Genomic DNA, 16,527 nt, shown 5'->3' with positions numbered 1-16,527 from the left:
GACGGTAGGGGAAATAAATAACTACCTCCACAGTGGTGGGAGGGAGGAGGGGGGGGGGACAGGTGGGAAGCTTCATGCAGAAAAGCTAATGAGTAGAAAACAAAAGCCATTCACCTAAACTGGAAGAGATTTTTTCAGTGCGGTACCATGGGCCATGCCGGAAATATTTCTGTACAGCAAGATAAGCAGACTGGAACATGTCCCAAAACTCATCCTTTCCAAAAAGAATGTGGGCTTTGATTAGATATTCATAGAATGAATCGACTCCTACATGAGATTGAATGTTAATAGCATGAGAAACTATGTAACTTTAAATGAAGTAACACAGTACAATATTTGAGAACACCACATCTCAAAAACTCAGCACAAATTTTATAAGCAATTAGATCCTACAAGCCAATTAAATGAACATAAAGGAAGCAAATACAAGATAAGAATGCACCAGCTCCAATTCCAGATGAATGCTCTAGCCATTCCCCAGTGACCACATCCAGTGTTGTGCCGAGGAGATTCAAAGGACTTCGCATGCTCCATAGCTTACGAAGGGCACGCAAAGCTGCAGCTTCAAATCTGGGGTCACCAGTTAACCTTGATAATGATCCCATTTCAAGGATGAGAGAACCTGAATTCACAAACGTAAAATCAGTAAATTTCAGAAGTTGGGAAATTGACAGCTGCATATTAAATTAAGAACTCCTTTTCAGAAGTTGGGCAATTCACAGCTGCATATTAAATTAAGAACTCCTTACCACACCCAGATGTGCTTGTCTCAGTAGTCTCATTCTCCATCAGTCCATGCTGTCCATCACAGAATTTTGTATTAGTGCAGATTTAGAAAATTCCATGCTGCTCATATTAATATTTTCCCAGATCGAAAATAATAGTTTTACATGGGCGCCTTGTGTAATAGAAACTATGTATGGTAATATGTGAATGCAAGCATAAGTAATGCTGGTAGATGCATGCTCTAGTACTTCTAAATAGCAAGTCCGTTTACAAAGTTACAAGTTCTCTATTTCATATATTCTTGATGGTGTTACCATCATAACAGTAGCAGCTTGATCATTAATTTCCAAGTATAGGACTTTAATCAATTCTACATACACATCTAGTAATCTTACAAGGTGAATCAGTAACATTTTATGTCATTCTGTGAGGGAGGGAGAGAGAAGAATTCAGTAAAAATACTGGCAGCAGCATTAACATTAAAATCCTAGACCTGCGAAAGAAGTATTTTCCACTGGCCAATGCATCATCATCCAATTACCTTAAGATTGACCCATGCATATGGCAATCCAGTGGGAGTATCGAAAGCACGTAGGAAACGTCTCCCTAGATCTTCAGCCAAATTAAGTAGCTGGTTCTTGTAAATTCCTTGATCCAACCCGTTAGTAGGATCAGTGGCAAGAATATGAGCAGACACAAGTCCTCCAAGAACTCTTATATTGCACTAGACAGTTGCAAGCAAGAGGAAAAAAGAAACATTAGAAATACCCTTTCTTTACTGAAACATTATATGGTAAAATAATTTCATATTATAATGAAGCTTTTAGTTAGATACCTCGAACAGATGTATCCTGGCATCGACATCAAAAGTAAGATTTTCAGAAAGCCAGGTAACTGCCCTTCCAAATTCTGAGTAGTTACCCAGTATGACAAGACTGCAAAAAAATTACTAAAAAATAAAGAGTAGAAACTGCAAATCAAAATGATGAGCTTAACAATTTATATTGTGAAATTATGACGATATTAGGAAATTACAAAATTAGATCATACAGTGATTACAGTCATAGTTAAACAGAAACTGATTGAAAACTTATATTGAAAATTTATACAAAGCATATAGAAATTCGGGTTTTCTTTTTCCTCTTGTTTATATATATATATATATATATATATATATAATTTGATGTGGGGTGGAGGATGCTCAGGCACTAAATACTCAAACCTATCTACATAAATATATTATACCTGGACAATGACTCAATAAGTGTCAAGGCTGATCCATTGTAGTTTTGAGGTAGGTGTTCAAGCTGAAAATCAAACAAAAAAATGAATGAGGGAAAAGCTCTATAATTTATAAACATTATATGTGTGGAAACAATTGCTTGGTAAGTTTTCAAAATAATCCTTACATTCAAATTCCCAAGCTCACTAAGCGAGTCGGTGAAAGTCTTTGTAAGAGGTTTTAGCTCATCATGCTGGGAAAAAAAAAATAGAATGTGCATTCAACAGCTTATTTATGAAAAGAAAAATTAGTGAACCTCAACAAGTATTCTGGGGTTCAAGCTTACTGGAAATGCATAAGTCATGTAGTTGTTGTAGGCATGGTAAAACCTGAAGACATCCATCTTGGATTATTCATACAAACAGATGTAAACTTCAAATAAGATGAAATGTAAGTGGATTTTAGCACTGAATTGAATCAAAAAAATTTCACCTAGTAAAAGCTAGGAATAGAGAAGTCTTGTTCAAATAAAAAACAACCATTAACGAACTAACCTAGCTACAATCGTTAAACCACTGCCCAGCAACAATCATAATAGCAACATGTCTGGCTAGAATTGTTAAAACACAGCACCGACTCACTGGCTCTGAGGAGCTACCTCAAACAATGACTGCGGCTGGATCACCTCCCTTTCAGGGAGAGCTAATACTTGTTGGGTATTTTAGTTTTTCACTGCTTCACACCCAAAAAGATGCAAGCTAGCCTGACGAAAGCTTGAAGATGGAAGTCCAAGCTCATAAGCTTATTATTTCTTTAACAAAACTTAGCACTGAACTCTTCTGGCACATATGGGAATTTGTTTTCGAATTTGATCATGTTTACGGAGTGCATTTGGACTGGCTTCAAACAAACTCGATGCTTCTTAACTTCCCATCAGGCTAGGAATTACTGCTCTGGGATTATATCCAGCGTTCCCTCCACCCTCACACAACCCCCCCCCCAAAAAAAAAAAAGGAAAAAAAAAAAGGAAACCAGAATTTCCCTACTAACACCAAAAGAAAAAATTCCAAACAATCTCTAAATGATACAGCGCATGAGAGAATCATGACAACCCATCAACGAAAAACCTCAGGCAAGTGGAAGAAAAACTCATCAGCTAACATAAAATTGGGGAATTCCACAAAGAAGGGAGGATAAAGGCATTCCCAATAAATCTAACATCTGAAAAACATTAGCCAGAATAGAACCCAGGAAAAAGAAAAACCAAAACTCGTGAATTTCAATATAGGAAAATCAAAAGGAGTCGGTTGATTCACTTACATTTTCCGGACCTTCTCTCTCATGAATATTTTCTTTGCAGCTACACGGGACTCGTCCCCAGAAATGGCCGAGCTGAAGAAGGTGGGAGAGATCACGAGAAAAAGAAGAACCCATCTCCGTAGTCCGATTCTAGAGTCGTGAAGCAGCATGTTTTTGATTAATTCAAAGGCAACAGATGAGATCCGAGTCTCGATTCCATGGGCGACAAGTATAAGTAACGATAACGATGAGTAGATTAACTGGACTGATCAGATGGAACACTTTTAAAGAAAGGGAGATCAATCACGAATTCACGATAAAAGAAAAAGAGTGAAAATGTTTTAAACAACAGAATTTGAATCAATCCATAGGTATTAAATTGGGATTCGAATTCGGATTCTAAAATTATTCGGATGAAGAATTATTCAGATTAGTTCGTTTCATTAATTTAATGATTTAGTCAAAATATCAATAAAAAAAGTGAAGATAATAAAATTTGAATTTCGATTCGAATTTGAGAATTATTCGTTTATAAAAATAAAAGGCACACCGAAAATTCGGATGTTATTTTTAATATTTGCAATACTTGTTTCATATTATCTATCAGTTATCATATGTATTGTACGCAACATACAAATGATATAAAATTAAAATTTTAAATTTTAAAGATAAAAATATTAGATTTAGTCATCTTTTTTTTTTTTTTTCTAAACTCATTTCCTATTACTCAAATAATTGAATCAGCAAAGGAGAGACTGAGAGGGGGCCGGGGGGACTAATTCAGCTAGGCCTACGTCACCCACCATGCATGTTCACTTTAAAGACTAGAGAGAGTAACGACTATAAGACTTAATGAAACAAAAATGGGGTGAAAGATTTATTTTTATTATAATAATTATTATTATTACTATTATTATTTAGAAGTGTGAGAGATTATCTTAGGAAAGAGAAGCTTTGTCAGTTTTTGTTAAAAAAAATAAGAAAAGTAACATTAGGATAATAAATGCATAATAATCACACTATTTTCTAAAGGCTTATTGACTTATTCAAGATAAAGTTTATATATATATATATATATATGAGATAAAATTCGATTTGGCCGAATTATTCGTGAATTTAAAAAAAAAATCTATAAAATTTGAGATTTTTTCATAATTTTTTATTTGATTTAGATTCAAACTGAATTATTCGTAAAATTCGGTGAAATTCTATTCGACCGAAGTATTCACGTTTAATTCAAAGAATTTAATAACTAGGATCAATCCTAATCTGATTCGAATTGGGCGGAATCGACCGGACCAATTCTCCAATGGATAAACAAACGCCTATTTATTGGTTCAAAATTTCTTTTCTCCCCCGGTAGAAATTGGTTAAGAAAATGTTAATGATTCGAAATTCGGATCCAAAAAATTCTGAGGGGTTGCTCGAAGGACTGCAGCAGCCAGCAAGCATAGCGATTAGGCATCACTTCCGCCTACTGTCCGGATCATTGTAAGGTCTTATCAAACCAAAAAAAAAAAAAAAAAAAAGACTGTAAGAAGGTTGTGCAGCTTCTTACCGAAGATCGAGAATTTTGGCCATGGGAATATTTGTCTGTAACTATTTCGATATGATGGTATCTTTATCACACCAGTCAGTTAGCTAGGAAGGCCAAAATTATTAATATATGTAATTTTGTAATGTTTTCTTACCAAATAATTAATAATAATAATAATAATAATAATAATAATAATAATAATAATAATAATAATAATTTTGTAATGTTTTCTTAAATGAATTTTTTTACTTATGTAAAAGAAATATATAAGTTGTAACCATAATTTCAAAATTGAAATATTTCCATAAAGATTCTCCTGAATCAATAGGTTTTCATATCAAATTGATCAATTCTACGGGTTTTAGATTGATTCCAAGCCAATTTGAATCAAAATCGGCATTTAACTATTCTTATTTTTAAAACACTGGTGGTAGCCTCTGTTTTTTACTCTCACCTTTCTCTTGTCTTGCCCTCATCTTTGCTTGCCTTACTGTAATTTTACATACGGTATTGACTAAAGCTAGAGATGATTAGAAGAGAAGGATCCATGTGACTGACAGGTCCATTTAGTTGGTAATTTGGTATTTGACTGATTCTCAAAACCGTGCATAGATCAGAAAAAAGTTTCCATAAGCTTTTAGAGCTTGAAATAAGCAAACGAGTGAGAAATATGAAGAAAGAACTTTGGTGTTGGTTTTGCAGTTTTTAAGAGTTGGGAATCTAGTAGTTCACCCAAAAAAAAAAAAAAAAGGGGGAAGCCAATGAAATCCCCCCATTCGGTATCAATCGGATTGGATCTCAACAACAATCCGAATCAATTCAATTCCGCCATTTTTAAATCCTTGAGTGAAAAGACCTTACAAAAATAAATTAATCTCTCTACCTACATATAGTTCCGAGTAATGACCATGATCTAATCTTAAAGCAAAATTTACCAATCTCCTGTAATGCATAGATTAGTAAAGTGAGTGCACAACTGGGACAAGCTCGACCTAGCTTCCTGCAAGCCAAGGCCCAGCCCGAGGTTCCCAATCCTTAGCCTGGGCTAGGGTCGGTCTCAGATACGCCGACCTAGGCCCAAACCATTCATGCTCGGGGCATGCCAATTTGGACATACTCAATATTTCAGGTTACATAATTCTGAATAATCATCGGAGGCACAAACTAAAGATGTGAATTTAAAATCGAAACCATTTACCAAAATTAAACCATATTGTTTACATTTAAACCGTGAAACCCATTATTAAATGGTTCAATTTTAATTTTAAAATTTAAACCATTGATAAAACCGTCTAAATACATACATAATAAGTTTAAAACATTCAATGTTTACATATATTTCAATAAAAAAATTAAGTTTACATCAAATAATTATTGATAAAACCATATAATAAAAAACAATTCAATTCAATATTACAATCTACATCCATTTCGCTACAAATTTCAAAGGTAAAGAAGTTGTTTGGATAAAATATTAAAAAACATAAAAAAATGTTTAAAACCATTTATAAATTGTTTTGATTTTAATCTATGAAACCGTTTACTAAATGGTTCGGTTTTAATTTCACCTAAAAAATCTTACACTGATCCAAACCAAACCGTATAAACCAAAACCCAACCGATTAACACCCCTTGAACAGACCAATGATGGGCAATGAAATGATTTCTTAAAAAAGGTTTAAAGGCTATTACATGCATACCTGGGAGAGAAAGAGTTAGGTTTTTATTGAGACCGAAAAATATATTAAATTATGAAGTGCCTTTTGATATTTCAAAAGCGCACGTCAAATACTGAAAAAGGAGTCGCCACCTAGTATGATGGGCCTAGGGCCCAAAATAATTCTCTTCCTGAAAGAATAATAGTAAGACTCGTTGCCGGATAAAGGATGTCTTCATCTGAGATTCTAGACAAGTGTTAAATTACGAGGCTGGAAGGAGAAAATGAAGACAAAAGACTAAAGACAAGAATTTTAATAGCGAGCATCGATATCATTTACATGCTAGAGTGAAAAAGAATGTGCCTAGGGATTTATCTCCACTATTGCTGAACATGTAGGGTGGACAAGTTCACTCAGAAGATGTTTGTTGAAGCTCCCCACAATTCCTTATAAGAAAGTAACCCTAAAAATGCAAAAATCAGACATTTTATGTTAACATCACAGAACATATAATGCAATATACCTCTGTTAGAATGTCTTACCATATTCAGCAAGGTTTCCTCTTATCCACCTTTAAGTATAGATTATACCATTTCTTTTTGGTCCTATCCCTCATAGGCTTCTTATCTTTTGCCTGCTGATCTTTTGCTTGCTGATCCTCTACTCCTTTAGACTCCTTGAAGGAACCTCTGACCTTGCTACTACTCCAACTTCTGTTTAAAGGAGGAGCACTTGTGTACGAGGCATGGATTGCATTCCTTTGCTGAAGAAGCTCATCAATCTAAAGATGAAACAATGAGCAAATATAATTTAACAGCTCCACTTCATCTGAAACCCCATTTTTGAAACAGAAATTGCTACACACTTCATTGACCCAGTAGGGACGTTGGGAGGCAGACCCCAGATTAAAGGGTCTGAGCCACCACATTTCAGGTAGGTTGACTCATTGCTTCATATATAAGGATACACACAATCTATCAATGCCTATTTACTCTCATCTAGATTTTAAGGTCTCATTCATTAAGATGTGGAGCAGCCCCTTCTGCCCCTACTTAAAACAAATAAACGCATTTTAAGTAATTAAAACTCCCCACTTCCCTCAGTACTTTCATGACCTGGGCAGATTATCCTGAATTGTCTGTGCCAAGGAAATTACCTGGGTCAAACAGTTGCTAGTGGTTTTTTCAGTAGAAAGTCAAAGATTTTGACTTGATCCGTTCTTCCAAATTGGAAGAGGTTAAAGAAAGTTCAACCATCGAGTGTTGTACAAGCCTGGTAGCCATAGAATTAAGTGCGTGTTTGGTAAGCTTTCCAGGCTTCTGGAGTTCAGAAAGCAGGCCCACGAAATATTTTGTTTGAATCATATCCACCTGAAGTGCACGGAAGCCCCAGAACACAGCTTCTTCTTGGGCTTCTCTGGCAAAGATCCCAAATGAAATAATTTCTTTGGACCTGTGCTTTTGATCCGCAGAAGCCTGCCCCAGAAGCTTACCCAAACATGCACCAAGTACAAAAAGACAAGGAAGTGAACTCACAGACTGCATTTCGTGTGCATATCTACTCGTCATCTGTGTGAATTGTGCCAAGACCTGCAACATGGCATAAAAGTAAGTGCAAAAAAGTACAGATTCCTTCAAGGTATAAACAAAATGCTTGTGTGTAAATCCAAACCTCTCTGTACTCAGTTTCAAATTTAGCAAGCTCCACCCTCTTATTTAAAATGTGAGCTTCCACAGCCCTTAGTTTTTCCTTTTCTTCCGAAAAAGGTGCACCACAAAGCGCTTCTATTCTGTAGCTTACACTTCTGAAAAAGTTGTCACCTGAAAACATGTACCAGAATACAGCACGAGAATGCTTAGATCCATCAGGTCCCATATCGAGGGAGAGGCATGCCCATCTAGACATAGTAGAACTAACCATAGACAGCAAAGAAATGGGTCCCAGCTTTTAGTTCAGTAATTTCACATGGCTGAAAACCTTCCAATTTTTTGAAAAAGGCAGCATCAGGATCCTTTGTAGCTGCCATCTATATTCAGAAAGCATGCAATTTGATGAGGAAACAATAAGAGATGTTTGGAAGCTAAGAGTAAGTTAATAAAAGAACTTGCAGTGCCATTATCTCACCGAATTGACTGATTGATCTAACCGGTAAACAGGGAAGCCAAGAAAATACATCCCAGCAGATGTGACCTTTTTTGTTTTTGCACTGTCCTCCTTCACAATAAAGAAGTCAAGATATAATATGCCATAAAAACTATAATCATAATGAAGCAAGAAATTAACAAAAAAAAACTCAACCTTATCCCAAATAAATGGGTTGGCTACATGGATCCAAGCAAAGACAAAATAACAAAAATAATAGTAATAAGAAAAAAACACCACAACAACATGACTAGTCCGCAATATCCCACCTAAATGGGATTGGTTACATGGATCCTAGCCCTCCAAACAGCTCTATTTGAGGTCATACTAGGGATAGGAGGTCTGATTTTGTGATCAATAGTAATGTAAGGGGTGGGGTGATTTGTTTGTAAAGGCAATAATTGTGGCGGTTTTTTTAGAGGGCACTGGTAGTGATGGGCCTGTGAAGCTTTTATAGCGCCTGAGCATACAGGTTGCTTTATTTTTTGTTACATCAATACAACCTCTCTTACCCATTCCTTCAAACAATATCAATAAAATTTGCCAAAAAAAAAAAATCTCATAAATACTCGATACTTGCTATCATTATGATAATATATAATACAAATTATGATGATACCAATATGACAATCTAAAATGGGTAATGCTGGTTGTCACCTAGGTACGTTACAGAAGTGTTGTGCTCTATTTTCAATTGCTGTAAATGCCCACTATGACAGAACATGATTAACCTGGGAGAAAAAACACAAAAATGTAATTTCGAAGTTCATACTATCAGGGCATAATTGGAACTAATTTAACGAGTAATGACAAAGACATTTTTCTGATCGGGTGACCGATAAAATGGACATAGAAGTTGAAGAAAATTTCCGGTTATCTGCTAGTGTTACTGATATGAAACTGAATTAAAAAGAGGAAGGAGAAGAGGAAAGGTATACTCAATTTATTTAATTGTAATGTAGTAAAAAAGTAAATAACTAAAATAAAGAGGTCAAGGAAGGAGAAGAGAAGAAGAAGAGACACAGAGTGGGAGGGGAATGACAGAGCACGACTACAACAATGGAATTGCCTTATTTTTCGCTTCCTTTCATTAGAGAGAGAGAGAGAGAGAGAGAGAGAGAGAGATCCATGCAAACCAACAGCACAAATTACCAAAACAAAGAACAAAAGAAAGGCCATAGCAGAAGCATCAACAACAATCAACACCTTCACTTACTGAACAAACCATAAAGGGATTTGCATGAACTGCATAGGGCTTTGTTCCTTTTATTCGGGATTGAGCATTTGATCATCTCCCTCTCTTGAACTCTTAACATCATTGGATCCAAATCTCCCCCGCCCCCTCCCCGGGTGCAAAGAAAGAGAGATGATCGAGGCTTCCAAGCTAAATGTTCAAACTTGTCTGATCCCTCACTCAATTTTCCATCAAATTTCGAATTTCCTTGTATTTGTCTTCTTTCCCAAGCTTTTTCGCTCAGAGACAACAAAGATGGACTTGTGGGACTAGAGAGTAGTTAGTTGGGTTGTTGGTCCGTTCAGCACTGTAAAATTGTAACTGCATATCCATGCAAGAAAATGTGGGTGGGTGTCGTAAATGTTCAGTTCTGAACCAAAAAACAATGTCTGTTGCTCTTTTCCTCCCTTTTCTTTCGCTATTGATTAGACAACAAAAGAAGGTTGAAGAAATCTTGAAGAGCCAATTGTAATGAGTCAGTCTCAGTCGGCGGCGGCAGAGGGCAACCAGATCGATTTGGACCAAAAGAGGTGTGAGGGCATTGGCAGTTCCGATATTCCCCGTTCCCATCTCCAACTATAGGTCTGATTCCCAAACCTTCATCCGTCAAGGAGCCACAAGCATCCTCTTTCAAGTAGGCCTTGCTCGCGATCCTTCTCTTTCGAGGATCAGTCTAACAAATTCTTTCCTCTTCCTCGACCTCCTTTGATGATCACCACCACCACCACATCAGCATCGTGAATTCAGGAGCCATGTCAGTGGATCAGCTGCTGTCACCACAGAAGCAAGCATAGCAGCGATAAGTCCAAGAACATTGCCAACTGCCCCTCCTCCCTCTGCATTTCACCTCCCGATCATTGTAATTCCACCTTGGTGGCTTCCTCCCAAACGGGTCTCTCGCCCATTCACGTTGAAGCCATGAACAAGCTTGCCTCCCTCGCCCTCAACAACGAATGCTACAAGGAGATCATCGAGGGCGGTCGTGCTTTGCAACTCCTCTCTTCAAAACACAATTCGGCTGCCACGTAGAAGAAAGAGAGCAGGAAAATATCACTTATGCCGGGGAATTTACCCTACTTCCCTTAAAAAGGACTCTTTATGCTCACGGTTGGCAATTTGAATTCTAAAATTCAAATGACACATTTATGATGTTCGGCTACAATTCTCTTATAAAGTAGTGTTCTAAATTAGGTTGAAAATCATTTGTAACCTCGTAGGTGACATTCAGATGGACTCATATATAAGTATCACTTTGGATATCAATTATACCCGTGATAAGTATCAAGTAATATTTGAAAAAGTTGAGTGAGATCTCCTGTAAATATGTAATATCAAAAGTACCTAGCAAGTATCAAATATTGATCTGGAGACAGCCAAAGACGAAGTGATAATCCCTCAATACTTCATGTTTTCATGTTTATCAGAACATACTTATATATTGGTACTTGTAAATACTGCTCAGTACCTGTAATGCAAGGCTTAATCCACCATTAATTTCCTGCTCAAAGTACAAAAGCTGCATAGGTGCCAAAAATTTAGTAGCAGATCAAGGATTTTCACATTTACAAACTCCACAATTATTAAAACAATTTGTCAGAAGAAAAATATGGTCAAAACTTAAGTAAATTGTAGATTCCAATGTTGGAGAAACAACAGAAATGCTTAGTGTGCTAGAGAATTTATAGGACTTTTTTTTTTTTGGTAAAGAGAATTTATACGATCATGAACAGTAAAATTATGGCCCAAAATTAAATTATATAAATTGAACCCAATGCTCCCATTTTTATGCCAATTTGAAACACTGCCAACACATAATGTTGGAGTCCATTCCAAATTCAGTTCATAAGTACAATTTTAAGAATGGGAAGCCATAATGCATGAACTTATAGGATTTTGATGGGGTGCAAGTTGGAATATCCAATCACATGCCAAAAGTTAGTAACAACTATCACGTAATTACTCTTTTTTTTTTTCTTTGACAGGCATAATTACATCAAAACAAAACATGATCACCTTGTTGACTATGAGATAGACAAAGTGAGACCAGGCTGCACAGTAACCATTCCATATGCTAAACCAAATCAGCAAATATGTTTGGAGTCACACAGAATATATTTCCATTCATTAACTGAAATGATAAAGTAAGGAATGACCATATTAGAGCTGATTTGGGAGATGCCTTGATTCTAATAAACTCCGAGAATGTTGTTTGAGGTGGTATGACCATGTTCAACAAAGGCTTGGGGATGCACCAGTAAGGAAGAGTGATCTGATACAGATTGAAGGAACTAAAAGAGTTAGGGGCATGCATAAAATGACTATAGAAGTAGTGCAGAAAGGCGTGAATAGTTTAGGTCTTGTCCCAAGTATGACCTCGAATAGATCTGATTGGAGGGCAAGAATCCAAATAACAAACCCCATTTAGATGAGATTTTAACGATTTGTTGTGTCGTGTTTCCCTTCCTTTTTTCTGGGTGAATAAGAAATTCATTAACAAGGAGAAGGGGAAAAGGGGAGGGGGGAATATACAGCCCCGAGGGAAAAGAGAAAAAGTAAAAACCCATCAATACGAGGCTACATCCCCCAAGGGAAGGGCGCGGGGGGGAGGCCCCAAGAGGAAACAATAAGATTGTTTCTAGGGGAGCTTACAACAGGGAGGGGGTGATGAGGGAGAGTTTGGAGGAGACCTCAAACTAGATGGCATTCCAAATCGTATAGAAGGACCAAGAGTTGGAGTCCATCTACAAAGGTTGCGCTCCATCTAAATATGGTTAATAGTGGCCCCAAAAGCAAACTTCTCAGCAGTGTCACAGATGGTCTTCCCAGCATAGGTCATGTCGATCCAAATCCATTCTCTGGAGAGGGGAGGAGGGGAGGTGATTCTTCTGGAAGGCCAACAAGAAGCAATGACTCTTCTCCAGATGGAGGAAAAGGGACAGTCAAAGAAGAGATGATTGGTATCTTCAGAGCCATTCCAGCAAAAGTAGCAAGCAAGGGACAATTGGATGTGGTGATGAATGAGGAAGGATTGAGTGGAAAGGCAATTGGAAACGGCTCTCCAAACAGTGAAACTATGCCGAGGGATGTGGAACCTAAACCAGATAATCTTGTGCCAAGGAGAGGAGGTGCCCAAGGTTCTCACAAGGTGCGAGGTGGATGAAGAGGAGAAGTTCCCAGAGGTGGAAGGGGTCCAGATAATCGTGTCTACCCTAGGCGGGGGACAGAGTGAAGGGAGGACACAGGAGACATGGAGGTAAGGCCGGAAAGGGGGGCCAATGCTCCATTCGCAATTATGGAAGAGACGGGAGTATCTTTTGCAAGACCGGCGGAGTAGACGGATCTGTGCCCCACACTAGAGAGGAGGACACCACTAAGGTGCCAGTTGTCAAGCCAAAGGGAGGTGGAGAGACCACTAGGGTGCTAGTGTTCCCTTCCTTTTGCTTTTACTCTTCTTTTGCTGTCTTTGATCGGATCCATGTAGCCAACCCCATTTAATTGGATAAGGCTGAGTTGTCGTCGTTGCATTTTGTTAAATGTAACCGGCTGTCAAACTTTAACCACTTGAATTTGAAATAAAAATTGCAATCAGATTTTTAGCATAAAACGGTCATAAATTAAATTAAGAGGTCTAAGTAGGGGCTCATCAAACAATGCATAAATACCCAAGGAAGCGGGAATTTCAAAAGTGTCCTAAAAGGCCGTTCATAAACAAGGATCCTGAAGGCAGCCTACAGATGCAAAGAAAAAAAAAAAAAAGTGCAGGGGGTAAAAGGGCCCTAGCCATAATGGTACACCAAATGGTTTTCTTGGTTGCAGATGAAGAAATAATTCTCAAAAGAATATTCAAAGAAACGTCAGAACACGCAGTTCTGAATAAAATATGACAACAAACTAATATGGCTGCAATTGGCTTATTCTTGGGATCATATTGACTCAGTTTGCAGCTGACAATTGTATTTTTCAGCTCCTAATATGAAGAATAAAATACTTACTCCTAGTTTGTTCTGTATTTTTTCTTGGATTTTTCCCATTTCCCCCTTTTTTTTTTTTGGGGGGGGGGGGTGGTTGTTGGGGTTGGGTATAGGTTCCAAGATGTGAACAGATCTGGAGGCCCAATAACATGCCACATGTCACAAAATCAAAGTGTCAGGACCCTAGTTAATTAAAATGAGTTTAAAACACCAAAAAAGGCGTTCCGTTTTTCTGCCGTTTTGCCGAACTGCTTTATAAAAGTCGATAAAAAACAGAAACGGATAGGTTAGAAGTTCTAAACGCGCATCTTTTTTTTTTCAGAAGGAAAAAAAATGCTATATTAATTTGTTTTTTAAAAAAACGTTGTAAAGTAATTTGTTGGGAAATGTGACAACTAACTTTAACTAATAATTTTGAGATGTAGTGTCTATACACATAGAGAAACATACACAAACGTATTTAAAATACTTAATACATTAGATTTAGAGAACCATGCACAAAGTATTTAAAATACTTAATGCATTAGATTTATTGTAGACTTAACTAATAATTTCTAAATTTATACATGTATATTGCCTATTTTTTTTAGTGCCACATTGTCCAAATTTAAACATTTTAAATGCGCACCAGTCGTTTTCTTTTTTTCCGTATTTACAGTATTTGACCGTATGTTTTACTGTCCGGCTCACATTTTTTACCATTCCCAGTTCACTTTTTTTTTTAGCCATATTGTTCAAATTTAAACGTTTTAAACGCGTACCATTCGTTTTCTTTTTTTCCGTATCTACGGTATTTGACCGTATTTTTTACCATGCAGTTCACATTTTGATCCTTTTAAATCATGCTTGTACCAAACACTCTTTATTTGTTCTTCCCGTTTTAACTAACAGAACTCAGGACCAATAATGAATACAATCCCACCTTCATTACTACACACGAAGAGAACAAGTTTAGAATTAACCCTAGGATACTATCATCAGTGATGATGCTTCTGGTCATACTGAGTGAAAAGAGAATGATAAAAATCATTCTTCAATTAAAATCCCCAACGCTCTGTGCAAGGGAGGGTATAAAAGGAAATCCCAATCATCCAATAGCTTAGATAATCTGGTTAAAATCATCCGATCCAACTGAAAAAAAATATATGAAAGGAAACCTAATCATCCAAGCTTTGATCCGATCAAAGGTAAAACCATAAACGAGAAAATATCACCAAAAAAATTGCAAATGGCTTGTCCAAGATGCCCCAAGGACTTGGAAAGTCTTTACAAACCTTGAACTTGCTTTTGTCTGGTGATTGCACTTGACACACAAATCCAGCCTGTGCTTCCTGTTCTGTTATTGTTACAGAATAGAAGTGAGCACATTGTTTCTCAACCTGTAGAAATATGAGAAAGCTTCAAATGCATCCACTACATGAAGAAAAATAATAGTTTATCAAAGAAAATAACAGCTAACGATAACTCACCTTCTTAAACAAGGGTTTCCCCAACTGAAGTTGATGAATAGTTACCATTCCATTGAGTGCTTCTTCCAAGACAGTTGCTGAGACAGCGGTCTTAATTGGCACACCAAGTTTACTATTGTGTGATACATATACAAACCGAAACAAGCCCATCATTCCATGGCCCAGACTCGTAATATCATGGGCCTCTCCCACAAATGAGAAAACAAAAATTTATTTGAACTGGATTTACCTAAAAAGGGCAGCAAACATGGTGTTGACAGCTCCCAAACTTGAAAGATCCAACTCCAATTCTTGGCTTTCTGATTCAATAGCCTGGAGAAGCCATTCACATCAGTTCTAAACTGATGATTCAAGTTAAATCATAAACACAACAGATGAATGAAATTTGGCCAAAGCATAACACGTAATGTAATGAAATAAACTACAAACTATACAAACCAACTAATTTTCAACAATATTGGAGTCTATGAACAGCACAGCATTGTAGGAGGGAAAAAAAGAAAATGTAAGCCTGTGCCATTGACAGTAACCATATCAATCAAATGTTAAAAGGTCTGTAATAATACAGTCCCGCCTGAATATCTTACCTCAAAACCTGCTGTATCATACTGACGCCGCATGTCTGGATTGGAAAGAATATTATAGGAGAATGTACACTCCTTAAACATATCAGCTGCTTCAGGGTCATTTGCATTTTTATCAGGATGGTACCTGAAAAACGAATGGTCTTGGTGTCAGTATACAATTCATGCACTGCAATATTGGAAGGGCAGAACAAACAAGGAACAACTTATCACAAAACATACCATATCAAGGGCTGAGGGAATCAGAAGACACTACACTACTACCACAGTATGACTAGTCTCAACAAGAGCTTACCACAAATAGATTTTCTGCAGTATACATGAAAATTCTTTTTGACAATCGTTGCCGATCATACTGGTCCGTTGTCTTTCTTTTTCCTCAAGGGTTGGCAACACTATAAAAGTTTCCCATAAAATATTAACCAAGTAAAGAATATCATCCCGAGTAAATTTGTGCTGCAAAATCTACCTTGAATAAATATCAACCCCCAAGGGTCCTTCACAGGGGTTCGAGTCTTGAGGGCAACCACTTTGCGCAAAAATGCTGAAGGAATAAAAGGATAGGACTGATTCCAAACTCACACCTCCCAAGACCCCGCATGGGAAGCGGGACCAGCACTGGGTAATGGCCCCAAGGCTCCTCAAGGAGTAAGTTCTTTCCCCGCTCCCCTCTCCCCACACCCCC

The 16,527-nt window shown here is 37.2% G+C and overlaps 2 protein-coding genes across 4 annotated transcripts in view; both read right to left on the bottom strand.

Moving 5' to 3' along the window:
* Positions 1–3,587, bottom strand: part of LOC122076231 (alpha-mannosidase I MNS5-like) — an 8,056-nt gene extending 4,469 nt beyond the window's left edge. Inside the window, exons 1-9 of one of the 2 annotated variants that reach the window (XM_042641559.1) lie at positions 3,269–3,587; positions 2,295–2,337; positions 2,136–2,201; positions 1,972–2,033; positions 1,562–1,661; positions 1,268–1,450; positions 750–798; positions 443–622; positions 147–267 (exon numbers count right to left, since the gene is read on the bottom strand). In XM_042641559.1, the coding sequence (XP_042497493.1) occupies positions 147–267; positions 443–622; positions 750–798; positions 1,268–1,450; positions 1,562–1,661; positions 1,972–2,033; positions 2,136–2,201; positions 2,295–2,337; positions 3,269–3,417 (953 nt within the window). In that variant the 5' untranslated portion in view covers positions 3,418–3,587. The remainder of the gene's footprint in view (positions 1–146; positions 268–442; positions 623–749; positions 799–1,267; positions 1,451–1,561; positions 1,662–1,971; positions 2,034–2,135; positions 2,202–2,294; positions 2,338–3,268) is intronic. The other variant, XM_042641560.1, reaches the window with a different exon arrangement.
* Positions 3,588–6,595: 3,008 nt separating this feature from the next.
* LOC122076943 (chaperone protein dnaJ 16-like) overlaps positions 6,596–16,527 on the bottom strand; it is a 12,591-nt gene continuing 2,659 nt past the window's right edge. The window contains exons 2-12 of one of the 2 annotated variants that reach the window (XM_042642608.1): positions 15,846–15,969; positions 15,488–15,570; positions 15,259–15,370; positions 15,064–15,168; positions 11,284–11,334; positions 8,567–8,656; positions 8,360–8,468; positions 8,114–8,262; positions 7,978–8,031; positions 6,985–7,223; positions 6,596–6,905 (exon numbers count right to left, since the gene is read on the bottom strand). In XM_042642608.1, coding sequence (XP_042498542.1) covers positions 6,990–7,223; positions 7,978–8,031; positions 8,114–8,262; positions 8,360–8,468; positions 8,567–8,656; positions 11,284–11,334; positions 15,064–15,168; positions 15,259–15,370; positions 15,488–15,570; positions 15,846–15,969 — 1,111 coding nt within the window. In that variant the 3' untranslated portion in view covers positions 6,596–6,905; positions 6,985–6,989. The remainder of the gene's footprint in view (positions 6,906–6,984; positions 7,224–7,977; positions 8,032–8,113; positions 8,263–8,359; positions 8,469–8,566; positions 8,657–11,283; positions 11,335–15,063; positions 15,169–15,258; positions 15,371–15,487; positions 15,571–15,845; positions 15,970–16,527) is intronic. The other variant, XM_042642609.1, reaches the window with a different exon arrangement.

This window comes from Macadamia integrifolia, chromosome 4 (assembly GCF_013358625.1).
Source record: "Macadamia integrifolia cultivar HAES 741 chromosome 4, SCU_Mint_v3, whole genome shotgun sequence".
In the NCBI taxonomy this organism is placed as follows: Eukaryota; Viridiplantae; Streptophyta; class Magnoliopsida; order Proteales; family Proteaceae; genus Macadamia; species Macadamia integrifolia.
The sequence above is the reverse complement of the archived record's forward strand: the minus strand, read 5'-3'. Positions and strand labels throughout refer to the sequence as shown.